The 13,476-nt window shown below is 47.7% G+C and overlaps 2 protein-coding genes across 2 annotated transcripts; one reads left to right on the top strand and one right to left on the bottom strand.

The window, feature by feature from the left end:
- Positions 1-7,524: 7,524 nt before the first annotated feature.
- Positions 7,525-11,213, top strand: LOC135488549 (uncharacterized). The gene is made up of 2 exons (XM_064773187.1): positions 7,525-9,454; positions 9,748-11,213. The coding sequence occupies exons 1-2, from the start codon at positions 7,525-7,527 to the stop codon at positions 11,211-11,213; spliced, it is 3,396 nt and encodes a 1,131-aa protein (XP_064629257.1).
- A 235-nt stretch (positions 11,214-11,448) lies between these two features.
- LOC135488548 (uncharacterized) lies at positions 11,449-11,865 on the bottom strand. Its single transcript, XM_064773186.1, has one exon. It carries the CDS (start codon positions 11,863-11,865, stop codon positions 11,449-11,451), a length of 417 nt encoding a protein of 138 aa, XP_064629256.1.
- Between the last annotated feature and the right edge of the window lie 1,611 nt (positions 11,866-13,476).

The following is a 13,476-nucleotide window of genomic DNA, read 5'->3' as shown; positions in this document are numbered from 1 at the left end:
TCTACATATATGGTAATTGATTTGTCCCCATAACTCGATTGTGGTCCCCATAATCGGGGAGGCCTATAGGCTTACTGTCCCCCTAAACCAATTTACTGGTATACACAGGGGCTTTGATTTTTTACTTCTCTAATCATTGATGGTACACGTTTTGTAAATGGTTCCCATAGGCCTATAGCGATCCAATTGAAGAAGTATGAATATTTTGGAGTAAACCATTTTCCTGAATAAGTCTAGTTGTCATATGCGATATCACCGTACCCGTTGCCAATTATTACCGCATACCGCATTTTTGTATGCCCGAATTATTACACTGTCGTCATGAAGCTATAACCAAAATTAAATTGTTAACCACCTTGCCACCGCGCTGAACCCAGTGTTGGAGAGAACCTGTTTGGCACCAAATGTCTGTTCAATATTTAAACCATGTTTAAAAACGACGTTCAGTCAAAAAATGACATTTCTCTATAGAAACCTTCAAATTGGATGAAAACTTTATATCCAAAAGACCAACTTCGGCGACTGGGCGAGGTCTTTATGGCACCTTACCCAGTTGAATGATCCAGTGCACTATGTTAGGAAGTATTAGGAAAATATCAAACCTTTACAGTAACTAACGATGTTATAGGGGGACATATACAAAATGACCCAATTAATTAGGGGGACTTGATGTCAAGGCCATCAGAGGACACGCAACTCACTAAAAAGTTATGGACAAAAGTCCACCTTATCGTTGAAAACACGAATATGAAAACCGGTGTAGATACTGCAATACAATGCATTCATTCGTCCTTTGGGGTAATCTACACCCACATATACACTGTTGGTACGCTTAAGCTGGCTAACAACAAAAGGCACTTAGCTCGGTAAAAAATGTAAGAACACCTAACTGATGGTGAACGTGTACGTGTATATACATATATATATACGCATCTCGGAATCTGTCTAGTTTTTCAAGTCCCACTGTGGGTAATCAGTTCCCAAAACGGTCTGCCTCATCTATTTATCTTCGAATCTTCAAATTGGTGCCGTGACCAGCTGACAATTGAAGATTCAGCTATCCCGTTTCCGGGATCGAGATCAGGATAGGTATCAGGTCGAGGATAGGGTCTTTTGAAAACAAATTATGAAAAAAACGTTACAATTTTCGAAATACGGACTTGTGGCGACTCCATCATTAAGATCGATTCAGAAGGGCCTACTTGACAAGGGGGGGGGGGGGGGGGGTTACACCCTATTACGTCACATGCCATGTCTGGTATGGCATCTAATACATTGGAATGGAATTCTACGGATGCGGATCAGAGGGAACAGATTATTTTTGGTAACATGTATGTGATGGCTGGAATCAATCTTATTTTTCACACTATTGGTTTGCTCATGTGGACTGGTTGCTCAGACAATTTGCTAGTGGTCAAGAGGTCCCTGGTTTGAGCCCACAGTGGGTGTGGGAATCTAGCAGGTCTCTTTGTCTAACTTACACTCTTGAAAATAAGGGGATTTTGCGCCAACATATACTCTATATGCATCCCGGGGGATGGGGGGGGGGGGATAAATCTTCAAGTTCGATCTCCCGAACCGGTAGGAGGCAGACGTTACTTGGAACAGCTGGGGTTCCTCGGGAAATACCCTACCTATAAGACGTCACTATAGTGGTTGGACTTAGTTTTCCCAGTTAAAGTAATGGGTTAGGGTTAGGGTTAGGGTTAGGGTTACAAAAACTGCAATAACTTTGGCAATATAAGTCTTAACTCAACGCGACAAAATGCATTCTTTTCTGCAAGATTTAATCTACCAGTTACTCTCATGAGGTACTGTGTAGGCTATTGAATAAGTTTTTACAATATCAAATTGTAAACACTCTGCTGACTTTACCCCTATTTTGGCGTTCATAAATGCCAATATAAGTCTATAGAAAATAAATCGGAACAACATGAAACAATTTTTGGATCCATCACAGCAACAGTCTCCATACTTTGGGTAAAATCATGTGAATAGAGGCAACAGGATTTTTTTAAAGCCCCAAATTAACTGTTGTTGCTGTATAACACTATTTATTGGTTTCTGTGGTAACCGGCCATTAAATAACATTAAAGAAATTTTACAAAAGAATTCTAACAACTTGAAGAGATAGTACCCTTCATCACAAAAGTCGAATTACATCGATTGGTCATGTTTTAAGAAATCTACATGACTTTCAATAACTTGTATCAATCTCGTAAGTTTCAGTAAAATTGTCAAAAAGTCGATGTTGACTGTTCTCGATGGAAACAAAAGGTATTCGTTTTTTGTGGTCTTGATATTTAGTTCGTCGGTCCCCATTATGGACTATCGTTTCGGATTTTGCATTTTACCAATTTAAATGAGTGAGAAAAAAATTCTTCCAAAAACAAGATTTTCGTCATTTCTGGACCTGTGTGAATAACCCCTAAATGATAATTAATAACGTTCCTGATTACAAAGCTATGAATCCCATATTTTTATGGGTAATGGAAGAGTACTGGTTCTTTACAGGGAAAAAATTTTTAGGATTGCTGAGCATACTTTTTAAGAAAAATACAAATGAGTACTTTAAAAAAAAATTACCTCCTGAATTAATGTTTGTTCATTGTTCGGACCTTTCATATCAAATTTTTTTATTGAAAATTGTTTCAGTTATAGCCCACAGCATGAAACGAGAGACCATCGTTGGTGCCGATTTCCTAATCCCCCCTCCCCCAATTTGAGAATTAAAAAATACACTGAGCAATAGGTAGTTTTGTAACAGTTTTCGGCTAAATTTCAAAGTGGTGTATATCCTGTAATTCTTCAAATAATTCAACATTATTTCATACAGTTCATGATCTAGGTTTAGTGAACATATTCCTACTTCAGATTTTGTATTTTCATAAGTGCCTTTGCAACATGATTGTTTTGAATATTGCGCCTATTTTCCCAGTTATTTGCCTATCGTCACCTTTGACATGTTCCCTCGCTAACTTTAACTTGTGCGCGCGCGCTGAGACAACCCCGCGTCCGTGAGTTGCGATGACGTAACATGCGCTTCAGCCATTTCGATTTGTCAGGGAAGGTCTTCGCGGACTTCGTCCCTCTTTTTTGTGGTTTTTTGTAACTCTTTATGGTTTGAATCGGGAGGTTTCAAGGTTCAGGTAAAAGCAAAATATGTATAGAAACCCCTAGCCCACTGTCATTCAGAATAGTTAAAGGTGTACATCAGAATCAAGGTTTGATTGTCCGTTGTCTTGAATGCTTCACCAGAAGTTTCGATGAGTGCGCGCCTCGTGCGATGCGTACATCTATGCATTGAGCATGCACTCTGTGTAGAGGAGCAACGTCTCCCAGCGATTTTACAGTACCAATATCATTATGTCATGTACTAAGTTGTGAGAATATTCAGGACTGCTTTCAATGATCTGTGTGACAGTAATATGTAGGTTTTAGTTCTCCGTGTAAGACCATGTTGTAGGAAAGACAAATTTGACGACATTTGTATACTACAAGTATGGTTGTGATGTACTGTTTCTGATTGTGACACATGTTTGTACTATTTCGGAAAACCCCATGTTATGGTGTTAAAAGAAGATTAGAAATCGAATTGTTGAGTTTTCCATCCCTGTCTCCACGATTCTTTTCTGAATCCTGCTTCTGCACTGGTGAAGATCGACATGGTGCCGATGGAAGACTTAAAGAGCAAACGCAAAGGACTGCGTGCCCGTTGCGCGAGGGCTATCAACCGCCTTAAAGAGAACATCGATAAGGACACGATTTCGCTGCTGAGACTTGAGCGAGAACTGGATGCCCTTGCAGCGGACTTTAGACAGGCATGTGACATCAATACTGATATGATTTCGCTGGTGGAGGAAGATTCGACGGATGCTGATGCATTTGTTCATTGGGAGGCGGAACTGATTGAGGTGTATTACAACTTTATTGATGAAGCCGCTGCCCATCAATCGAAGCTGGCCAAAGCTCGGCCACCTTCCCCCACAGCTTCTACTAGTGGGCCTGCATCCGGTGCTGCTGTCACCACGTCGCCCTCTGCTGGACTGGTTCCTGTGTCATTGCCGCCAGTCACTGCTGTCATCACGTCGCCCCCTGCTGGACTGGTTCCTGTGTCGCTGCCAAGCGGTACTACTGCTGCTGCTGCCACGACGGCCCCTCCTGGGCTGTTTTCCGCCTCGCTGCCGACTGTTCCTGCTGCGTTGCCACCTGGTTTTGGTCCGACACCCGGCTTGTCCCCAGTGATGACTGCTGCTGGTCCATTGTCGCTGTCAAGTACACCGTCCATTGGTGTACCGCTTGCCAGCCCGTCTTCGATTCGGTCTGGTGTTCGACTATCTGCCGGAGTCGCGTTGGATCCAGAGCCCACCTTCGACCGGTGGATCGATGAGCTGGTGGAGTTTCAAGAGACGGTATTGCCCGGTGGTGTCAGTGGTGAATTGACTATAGCGTCTGCCCTCTATCGCATAGAGGCGGGTAGAGACATTCCTACATTAAAGATAAAATCGTTCAGCGGTAAAGCGATCGATTATGTAGACTTTATCGATAGCTTTAAACTACACATTCATGAGAAACCACATCTCTAAGATAATGCCCGTCTTGCGCAATTGAGAATGCATCTCTCTGGTGATGCTGAACGTTTGATAGCTGGTTTAGGATGTGCAGGTGTGATGTATGCAACCGCGTTGAAACAACTTAAGGACCAATTTGGGGCCCGCAGTGTAGTTGCTCGTGCCTTTATTGATAGAATTGATAATTGAAGGGGTAAAAAGATTGATAATTCTAGAGATGCACTTCGTGATTTCTCCATTGATGTTATTAATGTCATCGCAGGTCTGTAGCGCCTCCAGTACTTCGCTGATGTGAACGCCGTTGCAACTCTACGCCGCATCGTCCAGCGTCTCCTTGATTACCTCATTGACAAGTGGCAGGACACAGCGGCCCACATTCGCGAGCGTGACCCTATACGCCCGCAATCAATAACCGATCTGTCTGATTTCCTACGCAAGAAAGTCAGGGCAAAGTGCGACCCAGACTTTGGGGATCTCCGCTCCACTGACAAGGGTGTTGCTGGTAGTAAGTATGAAAAGCAAGGTACCGGTAGTCGCTCCTTTGCTGCGCAGGCTGTCAAGTATAAGTGTTACATCTACTCTGAGCGACACAAGGTGCCTGAGTGCCCCACATTTGTCAGTAATTCAGTCTCAGAACGTCACAATCTTGTCAAGACACATAATCTGTGTTTTTCATGTCTAGTCAGGGGTCATCGATCTAAAGACTGCAGGTCGAAGAGGAAATGTGGGAAAGCTGGATGCACTAGGTGGCATCATGTGATGCTACATGTTGACTCTCCACCTCCGATTGTCCAGTCTGCTCCTTTTTCAGGTTCTGCCACAGCGGCTATTGACAAAAATGGTATCCTGCCTGTAGTTAGGGTGTTGTTCAGGGCTGAGAATGGTAGGATCAGGTAGGGGAATGTCTTGGTTGATTCAGGGTCAACGACCAACATTATCCGGAGGGATTTTGCGAGAGGTTTGCGCCTCCAGGGCAAGAACGAGCCCATTGAAGTTCAAGTTGTTGGTGGGTCACAGCAGGGCCAGCAGGATAGTCGTAGACTAAAGTTCTGGATTTCCCATTTGGATGGAGGGGAGGAGCACTTAGTTGAGGCTCATGAGATGGATTGCACAGTATCTGAGGTCCCACCTTTGAACATGGAATATTTGCATTCATTTTTTTATCTCAGGGATTTGAACATCTCCCACCCTGGTGGTCCAGTCGACCTAATATTGGGGGTTCAGTACAGTCATCTCCACTCAGAGGAAGAGGTCAGGCGTGGATTGGATTTTGAGCCCATAGCCAAGCGCATCCCACTGGGTTGGTATGTAATCGGTTCTGAGGGGAAGGCCCCTAAGCGGCTGTCTGTGAATCTGGTTTGGAAGGTCGATATGTCTGACTTGTATGATCTGGAGGTGCTTGGGGTCAGAGCCCCAACTTGTCAATGCCCTGTTGATCCCATGTCCTCAGAGGACAGGAAGTCTCTAGCGCTGTTGGAGAGCTCTGTGAGTCTGGAGGGGGACCGATACATGATCGGTTTACCCTGGAAGAGAGATCCCTGTCTCTTGCCTGGCAATTATTGCCTGACCAAGAAGAGGCTAATCTCTTTGGAAAGGAGTCTGTCTCTTACTCAAGAGAATGCTTTGCTTTATGATGCCGCCGTCCAGGAGTATGTCGACAAGGGATGGGCCGTAAGGGTTGACCCCTGTGATCTTGAAAAGAGGCCTAGGTTTTATCTGCCGCATCATGGCATATACCGTCCTGATAAACTCAGAACACCCCTAAGAGTAGTCTTTGACCCAGCTTGTCAGTTCCAGGGTGTCTCCTTAAATTCTTTTCTATATAAGGGCCCAAATTTGATTGGAAACTTGTTTGGAGTATTGCTTAGGTTCAGGGAGGACTTAGTTGCTATTGTGGGTGACATCTCTAAAATGTTCCTTCAGATTTTGTTGAAGCCTGAGGATACCGAGGTACATCGTTTTCTGTGGCGAAACCGGGGTGACACAAGAGACCCTGAAATCTTCAAGCTGACCAGAGTTGCATTTGGTGATCGATCATCCCCTGACATGGCGAGCCTAGTGATGTTGAAGATAGCTGAGCGCCACAAGACGTCTCATCCGGAGGCTGCCCAGGTCCTAGAAGAAGATCGATACGTGGACGACCTGATACATTCCTGTGGAAAGACAGACGTTGCCCGAGGCAAGATGAGTGATCTTGATGAAATCCTAGCGACAGGGAGCTTCAGAGTCAAGGAGTGGTACATTTCTCGTGGTATCGGTAAACCTGAAGGTCAGCCAGCTAGTGTGCATAGTGGTGAGTCTATTAGTCTTGGAGGTAGCGGTAACGATAGCGTCAAGACCCTTGGGGTCTCTTGGGATCATAGCACTGATTTTATTCATTTCAAGGTGAAGGATCCACCTGACTCGTCTTTGACTAAGAGGTCTGTATTGTCTCATCTGTCAACTCTCTTTGATCCACTTGAGTAGTATACAAAGTGGGGGTTCTGGACCACCCCCATAGATAAAAATGGGGATTCTGGACCACCCCATAGCTGAAAAATGTAGCTTATAGCGAAGTGCACCCTTTGCAACCCCCCCAGCAGAGGGTGCTCCAGAAACCCACTTCGTATAACATGTTAACTATGTACACATATTTACAAGTCCATCGAGAGCCTCTAATCCGGCTAAAGTTCATTATTGCACACAATAATAATGTCCGTGGGTTTCCCCACTGGTAAGTCAGGCGATCTCACGATACAACTCTCGGGAACGTTCTAAAGTGTCGCAATCTATCAGTATATGAGACTAATGAGGTTTGAGATAGCTGATAACACTGTGGTCGCTGCTCGACTGAGACTCGTTAAAGTCAGGGCCCGGCCACCCATTCTCGTTTACCCAAGGGAAAGCTGACGCCCTCAACATGGTGAAATTTCCTATTTAGAGAGATAGATTCCATAGAGAATACAGAGTGAAAATGGACACGGCAGTCGGCGAACTAACGGAATTGCTGCGGCAGGGCTTGATAAGTCAGGTGACTTATGCGGAAGGTTTGCGCGCGCTGAGAGCGAGGCCAGTAGCCGCCCCAAAAAGGGAGGAACATGTCCCTGCCCCGCCAGAGCGTCCCATCCAAGCGTCGGAGGCAGACGTCTCGAAATATATACGCACACCATTCGCTGTCGGTAACTACCTGAGAGGCTGGGTGATAGAAGTAGGCGATAAAGGTGGGATTGATCCCTCGCAATTCATGAGGGCTGTTAAGGGGGCCACAAAAAGGAAGATAAGCGAGGAGATTCTGGACCTCAATGGCGTCAAGTTTCAGTTGGCTGCCAATGTTAGAATGCTGAAAGAGAGGAATAATGGAGAGGATATTGAGGCCACTCCCACCTTCTATTCGGACCAACAGTCTGCCTTGAGGGCGACAGATATAGATGAGGGGTTGGATAAGGCTCAAGAGAAGATTAGTAGGGGGATTGAGAACTTCATGAGGGATGGCTCGGGGTGGGGAGTGGACAGGGTGATCAAGTTCTATCTCAACATCGCTAGGTATCAGCCGCTCCGTTGGGGCTCTTACATCGATTTACCCGTGCATGTAAAGAGGAAAAAGGCAGTTGTTAATGTGAAGAATAAAGACGACCACTGCTTGCGGTGGGCCCTGTTGTCGGCTAAGTACCCGGCAGCCGATCATTCCGATCGCATTTCGCGCTACCTGCCGTTTCGGGATACCCTGGATTTCCGAGGGGTAGATTCCCCGACACCTCTCAGTCAGGTTGGGACGGTTGAGGCCAAAAACGACTTGGCAATCAATGTATTTGGCTACGATAATGGTGTCTATCCTCTTCGTGTCAGTGAGGCACCTGCCTACCTGCAAAGAACCAACCTCCTTCTCGTAGAAAAGGGAGAGAGGCAGCATTACACCTGGATCAAAGACTTGGATAGACTACTTCACGATCAGAGTAAACATAAGGAGCGTAAGCATTTCTGTGAGAGATGTCTTCACTGTTTCACAAGGAGTGACCTATTGGAGGGGCATAAGCCAGACTGTAAAGGAATAGATGGGAGACCGATGAGGACCAGGATGCCCGCGGAGGACCAGAAGATGTTGAGATTCGTAAACCACCACAAGCAACTAAAGGCACCATACATCATCTATGCCGACTTTGAGGCTCTCACGACAAAGATAGAAGGAGCTGAGTTTGATCCAGCCAAGAGTAACACACAGAAGACTCAGCACCACGAGACATGCGGCTTCGGCTACGTTGTCGTTAGGTGCGATGGCCACACCGAGGCCCCCGTTGTTTACCGTGGTCTAGACGCCGCAAAGAGGTTCCTGGAATGCCTTGGTGAGGAGGAGGCCAGGATAAAAGTTGCCCTTTCGCGACCTGCACCCATGGAGATGGCCACCGATGACGTCACATCACACCAGGCTGCCCAGGACTGTCACGTGTGCGGGAAACTCCTAGACGGGGACAGTGTGAGAGACCACTGCCATATCACGGGTAAGTACCGGGGTGCCGCGCACAATGCCTGCAACCTGAAACTAAGATTGAGCGCGAAAAAGACGCATATTCCTGTTGTCTTTCACAATCTCCGAGGGTATGACTCCCACCTCATCATGCAGGCCATCAGTCAGGACGAGGGGCAGGTGGCCTGTATTCCGAACAACATGGAGAAGTACATTTCCTTCAGCCTGCGGAGCCTTAGATTCATTGACTCTGCCCAGTTCTTGTTGGCCTCTCTTGACAGGTTGGTCAGTGCATGCCCGAGAGAAGCCTTCGTGATCACCAGGACCTTCCAACCTAACAACACCGATCTACTGATGAGGAAAGGCATCTACCCCTACGAGTACATGAGTTCCTGGGACAAGTTTCAAGAGGCTGAGCTGCCACCAATTGAGGCCTTCTTCAGTCAGCTATCTTGTGAAGGAATAAGCGAAGATGATTACCAACAAGCCTTGAAAGTCTGGCGCGCGTTTAACTGTCAAAATCTCGGGGACTACCATGACCTTTATCTGAAAACTGACGTGCTTCTCCTGGCGGACGTGTTTGAGAACTTCAGGAAGACCTGTCTTGGGCAGTATGGCCTTGACCCCGCACACTATTACACAAGCCCAGGTCTCAGTTGGGATGCCCTGTTAAAGAAGACGGGAGTGGAACTTGAACTCCTGACAGATTACGACATGTACCTCTTCATTGAAAAGGGTCTGAGAGGGGGCGTCTCAATGGTCAGCAAGAGGTATGCCAGGGCCAACAATCCGTGGAAGGTTATGATCCTGGGAAGCCAAAGTCCCACCTTATGTACCTGGATGCGAACAATCTGTACGGCTGGGGGATGTCTCAGCCATTAGCCACCGGAGGTTTCGAATGGGTCGATCCCATCCTGGAAGAGGAGATCATCAACCACCCGAATGATGCGGAAAAAGGCTACATCCTGGAGGTTGACCTGGAATATCCAGAGGAGCTGCACGATTCCCACAGTGCGTACCCTCTTGCTCCAGAGCGACTGAGGGTGAAAGACGAGTGGTTGTCCGAGTACCAGAATGACCTGCTGAAAGAGATTGGGGGGTCTCTAGAAACAGAGAAGCTGGTGCCCAATCTGCGGGACAAGCAACGGTACGTGGTGCACTACAGGAATCTGAAGCTGTACTTGGGCCTTGGAATGCGACTGAAAAAGATACACAGGGCACTCCGATTCGATCAGAGGGCCTGGATGGAACCGTATATCATGCTCAACACCGACCTCAGAAGGAGGGCCACAAATGACTTCGACAAAGACCTGTACAAGCTGATGAACAACAGCGTGTTTGGTAAGACCATGGAAAACGTGAGAAAGAGGGTTGATGTTAAGCTGGTGAGAGCGTCAGAGGAGGACAAGTTGAGACGTTTGATAGCAAAGCCGAACTATGCCAGGTCGAAGATATTCGATGACAACCTCGCCGCTCTTCACATGCACGAGACAAATCTCTATCTGAACAGGCCAATTTACGTGGGGATGTTCATCCTGGACCTGAGCAAGCTTCTGATGTACGACTTTTACTACAATCAGATCAAGGTGAAATACGGAAGCGGAGCCAACCTCCTGTACACAGACACGGACAGTCTACTGATGCAGATTGAAACCGAGGACATCTATGCGGACATGGCAGGGGAATCTGATCTGTACGACACCTGTGATTATCCGCCAGAGAATCCCTTGTACAGCACAAAAAACAAGAAGGTCATTGGAAAGACGAAGGACGAGTGTGCGGGAGTGCCAGTGGCTGAATTTGTGGGGCTGAGGCCAAAGATGTACTCCATCCGCAGGGCAGATGCCAAGGAAATCAGGAAAGCCAAGGGGGTGAAAAAGAATGTGGTGAAACAGGAGATACGTCACGAGCAGTACAAGGAGTGTCTGTTCGAAAAGAAGGTGTTCCATCACGGCATGAATGCCCTCAGAAGCGAGGGACATCACATCTATGGATTGCGCATCAATAAGGTCAGTCTAAGTCCAATGGACACAAAGCGGTGGATTGCCGAGGATGGCATTCACACCCTTGCGTACGGCCACAAGGATGCGATACCTGCGGGGTCAGATGAGATGGATGCTTACATCGACGAGCTCCTGGCTGGGATGTCAGACCCCAGGGTCATGGACGAGTACGTGGAGCAGCTCCTCGCCGAGTTGTAGGCAGAATGTTCGTTGGGTCCAGTCCCTCCCCATGCTTGATGTTCTGCTCGACCTTGTGGTCCCTGTCTGCCGTCTCTACGGCATCGACTGTCTTTTCGGAAGGGGATCCAGAAGGCACCACCTGAAGGTCATCGAGACGCACCTTGAGGTCATCACCCTTGAGAAGGGCACGGACACCATCTATCTCCACAATCTCGTAGACCGAGTCGGTCTATATCTGCTTGTACCCCTTTCTTCAGGTGGGTCGTTTGAGTCGCTTGCGGACTTGGTTGCCGACTTTGAACTTGCTGGTTGGGGTTTCTGTCTTGCCCACATTGAGTTGGAGGAGAGCTTGGTCATAGTCCCCTGTTGTCGCCTCATCGGGAGTGAGATTGTCGATTCCTCTGTGAGGGTTGGAGTTGTAGGCGTCCATGTAATGCTGCAGCCTGTCTAGCCACATTACGTTACTTCTCTCGGTGAAGTCCTGGAAGATCATCTCTTTGATGGTGCGGGAGAGACGGTCGATTATTCCGAGGGCAAAGTGGTCGCCAATCTCTACAGTCCTATGCTCGATATTGAGCTCGCGCAATAGGTCCTGCACGGGTTTGTTCAGAAACTCATCGCCGCTGTCAGTCACAAGTAGCTGCACCTGTACCTTGCCCAGTCGTTCCATGATGGACTCAAATCCCTCCTTCACGGCTTGCTTAGTCTTGCGCTTGAGTCCTTCTGCATATGCTTTCCTTGAGAAAGTGTCCACGCATAGGAGGATTCATTTGAACCCCTTGTTCTGACGGCTGTAATTGCTCATATCGAGCAAGTCTGCAAACCACAGGCAGTCCTTGCAATAGTCCACAATGTGTCCCTGGATGTTGTGGCGTGTCTTCTTATGTAGCTGGTGGGCCTTTTGTGCCCTCACAAAGTCATCCACATCCGCGAGCCTGGTGTCCGATTGCTCCTTGCGAAGGATGAGGTAAAGTTTGTAGGTGGAGGGGTACCCATGTTTTCTCCACGCCTCTTCCATTCTTTCAACAGGAGGTAGGTGAACAATATCGTCACGATCATGGTTCCTATATGTCAGCGGTTAAAATATGCCACTCCTAGTCCAACAAATGCTCCTAGTCCTAGGACCAGGTAGGCTTTATTCTGGGAGTGAACAGTGTCTTCTTTTGTGGCTGGAATGACAGGGACAGGTGGTGGTGGTGCCGGAGTTTTCAATTGACCTACTCTCTTGATTTTCGATGGCATGGCACTGAGGTGAGGGGCCTTCTTGGATGGGATCCGATGACTGTTTACCAGAGGGTTTGGTCCGAATGACATGTTGCGCGTCGCCACGGTAACGTTGTTGTTGTAACCGTCCACAGTTCCCACGTTCAGGACCATGTTGGATGGGATGATGTACAGATCAGGTCCAAGGGCATAGTCTAGCCTCATCTTTGTCGCAGTGATGGAGTCCTCGTACCTCTTGATCATATCTGGAAGCGACAGGTTATTGGCCTGGGCGATGCTGTCCTCTAGGAGTGTCAGGAATTGGGCCTGTGCATCTAGGGACGTCCCTCCGCTGCCGACGATGGGAGCTCTGGTCTGGGCTTGGGACCCGAGTATGCAGTAGACGTAGGTCCTCAGGCTGTCGTTCAATCTGACTATCCCCGGTCTGGTGAAGCCTCTGCCTTTGGGAAGGAGAAATGACATCCATCCTGGGTCTGCCTGCGTCAGCTTCTCCAGGGGAGCTTTGTGAAGTTTGCTGGCAAAGGTCGGCGCCTCGTTCGAGAAGTAAAAGTGTGAGGAATGGTCTACATAGCCTGTCCCGTGAACTGGTTCTCCCCAGAGGTAGGAGGTTCCGAGTCCGTTGTTGTCTCCGCCGTGGTATCTGAAGTCTGAGTACTGCGGGATGTCAAATTCTGTGATGACCGTGGCGTACCTGGAGTCGTCTAGTCTGTTTTTCCACCTGTCGAAGTTGTCGTCGCCGGGTATGGGGCATCCCATCTGGTGGAGGATCTTCCTGGTCTGGTAGTAGACGTGGAATCTGAAGAAGGATGCGACGAAAGGATCGTCACGAAGTAGGTGATCTTTGGCCTTGTCGCCCTGGCTTGCTGTGGCCAATGCGGCAGTAATTACGGCTAGAAACGTGGAAGTAAAGCCAGAGAGTAGTGAAATACCCCAGTTGGAGTAGTCGGCGCGGATCAGGGGTCAGGGCTTTGGAAGAGCGAATTAAGAGCCGCTCGTAAGTTACAAGACTAGTCGTATAGTCCGGAGGGGCACATTTTCTGTAGATAAGTATAGTCAT

This window comes from Lineus longissimus, chromosome 5 (genome assembly GCF_910592395.1).
Source record: "Lineus longissimus chromosome 5, tnLinLong1.2, whole genome shotgun sequence".
Taxonomy (NCBI): Eukaryota; Metazoa; Nemertea; class Pilidiophora; order Heteronemertea; family Lineidae; genus Lineus; species Lineus longissimus.
Note: the sequence above shows the minus strand (reverse complement) of the source record. Positions and strands in the feature narration are given on the sequence as shown.